The 7,090-nt window shown below is 32.1% G+C and overlaps 2 protein-coding genes across 2 annotated transcripts; one reads left to right on the forward strand and one right to left on the reverse strand.

Annotated features, from left to right (window-relative positions):
* Positions 1–511: 511 nt before the first annotated feature.
* On the forward strand, positions 512–1,557 carry LOC115714528 (uncharacterized). The gene has a single exon (XM_030643259.2). The coding sequence runs from the start codon at positions 954–956 to the stop codon at positions 1,359–1,361; it is 408 nt and encodes a 135-aa protein (XP_030499119.2). The 5' UTR covers positions 512–953; the 3' UTR covers positions 1,362–1,557.
* A 2,085-nt stretch (positions 1,558–3,642) lies between these two features.
* On the reverse strand, positions 3,643–5,040 carry LOC115714527 (ribulose bisphosphate carboxylase small subunit, chloroplastic). Its single transcript, XM_030643258.2, has 3 exons — positions 4,625–5,040; positions 4,252–4,386; positions 3,643–4,147 (listed from the first exon to the last, which is right to left on the reverse strand). The coding sequence occupies exons 1-3, from the start codon at positions 4,808–4,810 to the stop codon at positions 3,920–3,922; spliced, it is 549 nt and encodes a 182-aa protein (XP_030499118.2). The 5' UTR covers positions 4,811–5,040; the 3' UTR covers positions 3,643–3,919.
* Between the last annotated feature and the right edge of the window lie 2,050 nt (positions 5,041–7,090).

Genomic DNA, 7,090 nt, shown 5'->3' on the forward strand with positions numbered 1-7,090 from the left:
GTTGGTTGTGTTAAAAAAAAAGTTATCAAAAATTAAACTCAGGGTCCTATTTTTACTATTTTAGAAAATACAAGGTCCATTTTGTCATTTAACAAAATACAGGGTCCAATCTGTAACTTTTGCAAAACACAGGATCCAAAATGGTATTTACCCTAAAATATATTAATGTATTGAGAATTGCTAAAGTGCACTATCGGTATCTAGCACTTTTTTTTAGTGTCAAATCGTTATTGGTGTAATTAAGTAGCGGGTTACATATAACTTAAGAAAATAAATTTTAATAAAGATCGTTAACTAATTATAAAATGACACCTATAAAAAGTACTGAACACTACTAGTGTTTAATAATAATGCTTTAATTTATTGGGCCCATTTGATGATGGGCCCAGACCAATATGGTCCAAGTGACCCAAAACCAAATTACGGCCTTTAAGTCTCGTTATCCCTAATTGCTGCCGACTCATACAAGTAGCTATATTTATAGACTCAATAATAGATGGAAAGATAGATATAGATATAGATATCCCCTCGAAAACACAAAGACACAAAATACTATTAAATTATGGGAAGATATTGGGTGGCTCTTGGTAGCTCGAGGGCGTGCTTGGGAAACATGCCAAACCCAAATTTTTGAAGGTGCACGTGAAAAGATATTTTTCACAGATTTTCATTTTTCATTATTATAATCTCTTAAATAAAGTTGTCACACACACACAACTCACACTTCCACACATCACAAATAACCAACTTGGTTTGATTCAATTCAAACAAAGCCACTTTCTTCTCTCTCTCTCTCTCTCTCTCTCTCTCTCTCTCTCTCTCTCTCTCTCTCTCTTTTTGGATTTATCATCAATTTGCCGTTTCATTCACGAAAGCGTTGGTTTTTGTATATGGGCAAAGCTTTAAATTAAACCCCATCAACTCATTTTTGGAGCAACACCAAAAAAAATAATATGAAGAGGCAAAGAAATGCGGCTATGGCGGTTTTGGCTAATAGGGACCCAATTAGTAAAGATTCGACCTTTGGTAAGAGAAAGAAGACAAGAGCTACTACTACTACTGCTCCTCCTGTTGAAATAGCTGCGAAAAAAGATGATGTTGTTGCTGTTGTTGCTGTTGTCACGCCGGCGCCGGCACCGGAGGTAGTGGTGGCGCCGGAGCCGGAGGAGAGTGAAGGGTTGTTGGGTTGGGAGGAGAATTGGTGGTGGCCTTGGTTGAGTGGTGTTGTGGTGGATGAGCAAATGTCTTGGGGGGCTTTTTGGTTGCCATTTTGGGATGTGGAAAATGGTGAAGATTTTAGTCATTCTTTGTTTAGTGATGTGTTTTGGGATGATGATATTTGGGGTTTAAGGGGTTTTTAATTATTAACACATAATTATGAAAAACTAACCATATAAATATATATATATATATATAAATGTATGATATGTAATGTGACATATAGGATAAAGCTAGTTTTTGATTGTTGTTGTTATGTTTTATTCAGCTTTTAATTATTATGTGTTCTTCTTAAACTCACAATCATATAATGAAGGTTTGGTCTTGGTTCTTTTGTTATTTATAATTGTTTGTGGTTTTGGTAAATTGGGATTAGTATAAATACAATTAAATCTAATTATGGAAGTTGACACTTAACACTACTTAATATGAGAAACTTCCAAAGTTTAAAATGAGAGTTTTCTTTTTCTTTTTTCCTTAATTGTCCAACTTCTTATCAGCACTCTAATTTTAACTCATGTTGAGATTGAATATAATAATAAGTGATAACTCATGTTGTTTAACGTTAATGTTGAAATTAAGGATAATAGAGGCTGAAAAAAAAGATATATATATATATGTATATATGTACAAATTGCTTTGCAAAAGTTGATGCCGACATAAAAAAAATTGTGGTATATGTAAGAGTTTCTCTGTCCATTTTGGCAAAAAACCAAAAGGAAAGAAAAGGTCTTCCCCACTAAACATTGTTGGGTTTAGTACTTTAATTTATTGAGTTGACTAAGTGTTATATAAAAATCTTAAGTCTAAATTAAAATTAAAAACTTGTAGTGTAGTTCAATCAAATTAGACATGTGTTTCCAAAGTTTTAAGTCCCCTCATGAAAAAACCAAAAGCTATTGCATTCATTTTTATGAACTTTTTTTTAAACTAAAAAAAAATTGACAAAGCATTTATTTTTTTAGGGTAATTAGGATTTTTGCCTCTGAATATTGATATGTATCAAATCATGCCCTCTGAACTTTTGAGGTCGTTAAAAATGCTCCTTGAATTATTGAGATTGTTGGATTTATAGATTTTTTTTTTCTAATTTATGTAAAAAAGTCTAACATGGATGAAAGTTTAGGAGACATGATTTAGTACATGTCAAAGTTCGAGGGGCATGATTTATCAAACTCTGGGGAGCATGGTTTAGTACATAAACAATCACTGAAATAGTAAAATTGAATGAAATTAGACAAAAGTCTTTATATCTAACAATCTCAATAGTTTAGGTAGTATTTTTAACGACCTTAAAAGTTTAAAGAGCATTATTTAGTACATGTCAAAGTTCAAAGGGCAAAAATGTTAGACTTATTTTTATGTTAGAATAATATTTACTATAAACAACTAAAAAATTCAAATGGTGTTAGTGTTACTGTTACATTAGGGCTGCATAACGAGCCCAAAACATGAAGAGTCTGATGGGCTGGCCCACTCGTCGTGTGTTGGCCCAAGAATGTTTGAGATTCCTCGTAAGGCATTCTCCCAATTAGGGAAAGTTCTAAACTTGCAATTTGTTATTAAAGCTGTCAAGAAATTAAATTCCAAGTGGGAATTTAATAACTATATAGCTCATTGCAAAAGTTATGAAATTTTGTGTGGGATGAAATTTTTCTAAGGTGCCTAGAACTTTAATTATATTGCTCACAATTTAGTTAAGTGAGCTTTTAATCAAAATGTAATTTATATATTTGAGGCATCCTCTTACATCTATTAAATTGCATTTTTTTTTAAAAAAATTAATTATATTTGTTGATTTATGATATATGTATTTTGTTGGCGAAACGAACCAACTATATTGAATATTGACACTCTTAACTATAAGTATGCAAATTTTCATATTATTTGATACACATACGTTGATATCATTTACACTTTTTTTTTTTTGACGAAATTAACTTAAACTTTGCGTTTATAGAGTTGTTTTAAAGTTTGTAATTTAATTTTTTTTGTTGGAGTATCTCTTCTTCTCATTTTAGTTTTAACATTAACATTATGGTTTATAAATTGAGCACTAGTAGTGTTCAACACTTTCTATAAGTGACACTTTATGATTGATTGATTAGCGATATTTTTTGAAAATCATTTTCTTAACTTATATGGTACACATTACTTAATTAGAATACTAAACACTAATAGTATTTTTTAAGAATTTTCATTAATTAAGCTTCTTATTCAGATAAACAATTAGCTTTTCTAAATGAGAGTTCTCTCCCATATTAGTGTTGTTTGCAATGTGAATCAATTATAATATTTTTGACAAAAAAGAAAATTTATACAAATTTGACAAAAACTACTATTCTTTATGCCAAATTAACACAAATTTTATCATTTTACCACTGATTCATTAGCAATATATTTATTAATTATTGAACAACAAAATTTGAATTCAGTATTATTCTCATTCATTATTATATATAATAGTTCATTCACATTGATAATACAAAAAAGGAAAATGAAAGGAAAGTAATTATAAAGTTCATGAAGAATTTAATTAACACAAACATGCATTAATACAAGTCTTTTGAAAACAAAAACAAAAACAAACCGAAACAAACCAAAACAAAAGAAATTGAAATGAAAGTAACGGGATGTGGATGATGGATATGCATGGTTACATAATTAATTAAGAATTAACTCAATTAATTAAGTTAATTAATCATTGTGGGGGCTTGTAAGCAATGAAACTGATGCACTGATCTTGGCGAACGTTGTCGAATCCAATGATACGAACGTGTGCATCTGGGTACTCCTTACTGGCTTCCTCAACCTCTTTAAGCACTTGTGTTGCGTCTGTGCAACCATACATAGGCAACTTCCACATTGTCCAGTAACGTCCATCGTAGTACCCTGGGGACCTGTTGTGCTCACGGTACACGAAAGCCTCCTATATATATACATACATACAATAAAATCAATTATTATTAATTAACATAACATTATTGATTGATTAATTAATTCACATAATAATTAATATGATTAATTACTTACACCAACTTCAAATTCCAAACAGGGAATCCAGTTGTTCTTGAGAAGGTATTCAATTTCCTTTAACAATTGCTCAGTGGTCAAAGGTGGAAGGTAAGAAAGGGTCTCGAATTTCTTCAAGTTTCTTGGTGGCCACACCTGTATTTATACCAAATTTAGAGACAGATCCACAATCTTTACAATTGTTCTACCAGTGTCAATCGGGTCGGGTCCGACCCGACCCGACCCGACCCGATATAACATACAATTATTTGTTCTAGTGATGAGATTATATGTGTGACAAATTTTTTACTTTATTTTTCAAAATACATAACTAAAAAATTTAATTTTTTTTCCTATTTTTAAATGTGATTAATAAATTAAGGTAAAGTAGTACCTTCATGCATTGAACTCTTCCACCATTGCTGGCCAAAGTTGTGATGTCATTGTTGGATTTTTGAGTGACTGGGAATGAAGCACTTGACTTGAGCCCAGAGAAAGGAGCCACCATGCTGGCTTGTACCGGAGTGGAGCGGCCGACGGAGGCGACGGTGGCGGCGGAAGACACAATTGAGGAAGCCATTTATATTGTACCCTTTGCTTAAGTATTTTACTATGTATATAAGAGAATATAGACTTGTTTTGCTATGCTCTAATAAGCTTTGTTCTTCCTTTATTTATAGACCAACTGCTACTGTTCTTCCCTTCTTTTTAATCCAACGGCTTTGATTTTGTGTTCTAAAAGGATGGGTGTGTTTTGATCGTTGGATCATGTTTAGTGCCATATTCGAATCATATTGACCACACACATATGTACTGGAAAAGAATAGCCTTATCGTCTTATGCTTCATTGGTAATGACACGTGGCACTCTCTAGTGTAATCTTATCTCAGCCTATTGAGAATATGTAGTTGAATTTGCATCGAGGGTTTTGAGTGAATATCCAATCCAAGCAATTGAATTTTTCTGATATGATTATAATTGTGACTTGTGAATTAACCTATATCATTGATAATTTCCACGTCATTTTCTAATTTATCACCTTAATTTCTAACTTACATATATGTCTACTTGCTATATGTAAATTATATATATATATTTTTTTTATTGCTTAATATTAATGCATACAAAAATTTGAATTCTTTCACAGACAGTTAAATCTGTCTTTGTCAATTACAGACTATGGAATTTCATGAGTTATTACCACCATAGGTTTTGTACATGCGCCAAAAAAAGTAGTAAAATATCATATTAATTTTATCATGACATTATTACTTATTTTTATTTTATATATAGTATTTATATTACATTTAATTTAGGAAAATATACATCTACACATCTTATATAAAAAATAATTAACGATTTGTTTGAGAAATATTAATTACCGAAAAAAATAACTTAAATAACTACCATTGTCAACTTATTTTGTAATTAGTTATACAAAGTATATTTTACATTGAATGTAATTATTATTATTATTTTTTTTTAGTAATAAGATTTTTGTTGATGAAGAGAACTAGTCAATTACATTGTGACCGAAAACTTTGAGTAATGACTGATAAAAATAGTGAAATGATCTTAATGTGAAAATGTAAGAGAGAGAAGATGTTTGATGTTTTCTTATTCAAAAAATGTCTCTCCCATATTACAAGGTTACAAGTTGTAAGTGGTCCTTAGTCACCATATATTGTTAAAAAAATTTAAATTTATATACATACATTAAGTGTATATTAATTTTTTTGAACACAAGCTTACCGAAATTAAAAAAATAGGCACACTTTATATTAATACTCATAATACTCTTCTCCCTTCTCTTCTCTTCTAACTTCATTATCCATGCTCCTCATTCTCATCAATACCGATGGTGGTCCGATGTGAGTCCGATGGTGGTACGATTGTGGCCCGATGCTACTCATTTTTTTATGTTTTTATACATAAAAAATAGTAACAGTAGGCTACCATTGGACCACTATCAGACCATATTCTATATTTATAGATGTTAATTCCATTCATTAAGCTCGTCAAGAAGGTATTGGGCCACTATCGAACTACCATCGGACCATATCCTACACTTATAGGTAGCATCGAGCTACCATCGGACCTTCGTCTTCAACCTTTACTCATTTTAATAACAGGAAGGCATCAGGCCACCATTGAACAACCATCGGGCCTGACAAAAAACCAATTTTCTACCCAAAACTCAGATCCGACCATTTTTTACCCTAAATCTAACATAAACTCACAGATAACAGACATTAATTATATAATATATTCCTTTGACAACATTGTCGATGGAGAAGTCGTGGTTGACGGAAAAGTCATTGGGTCTGTGGGTTGTTGGGTCTATGGTAGCGGTGGTTGTGGAAAGAAGGCACTGAGGTTGTGGGTGGTGGGCTGTGGGTCGAGTCCTTGGGGTGAGTTCAAAGAGCGAGAGAGAGAATGGAGGAAGAGAGATGGTCAGGTGTTTGAAATGGGAGGGGTAGAATTGAGTTTTATGAAATGTTAGCCTATTCAACCAATATGGGTTAACTTAAGTTTATGGAAATAATTTAATCCAATAAATGCATAGAAAGTAAAGTTTCCCTACTATTATGATGACGGGTGGTAGTGGAATGGAGACATTGTTGGTCGAGTGTCAGGTGATACTGACACAAGCACACCTCTGCCACTACTTTATATCAGCTTTTGTAGGTGTTGTGGTCGTACTCTCTAATTTGTCCTTTCTTAGGCGCGTCTTTGATTCCTTTTGAAATTCCTCATCATATCTCAAGGTGCTTGTTTCCTCCTGTAGCTTCCATCTCTAGAGGCGACAATGTCACTTAGCTAAGATAGTAATAATGTCAATTGGCCAAAATGGTGACAA

This window comes from Cannabis sativa, chromosome 4 (assembly GCF_029168945.1).
Source record: "Cannabis sativa cultivar Pink pepper isolate KNU-18-1 chromosome 4, ASM2916894v1, whole genome shotgun sequence".
In the NCBI taxonomy this organism is placed as follows: Eukaryota; Viridiplantae; Streptophyta; class Magnoliopsida; order Rosales; family Cannabaceae; genus Cannabis; species Cannabis sativa.

Coding starts and splice junctions, on each gene's coding strand:
- LOC115714528 (XM_030643259.2), top strand. CDS start 954: ATGAAGAGGCAAAGAAATGCGGCTATGGCGGTTTTGGCTAATAGGGAC.
- LOC115714527 (XM_030643258.2), bottom strand. CDS start 4,810: ATGGCTTCCTCAATTGTGTCTTCCGCCGCCACCGTCGCCTCCGTCGGC. Junction 4,387..4,624: donor GAAGAGTTCAATGCATGAAG/GTACTACTTTAC, acceptor GTATAAATACAG/GTGTGGCCACCAAGAAACTT. Junction 4,148..4,251: donor GTTTGGAATTTGAAGTTGGT/GTAAGTAATTAA, acceptor GTATATATATAG/GAGGCTTTCGTGTACCGTGA.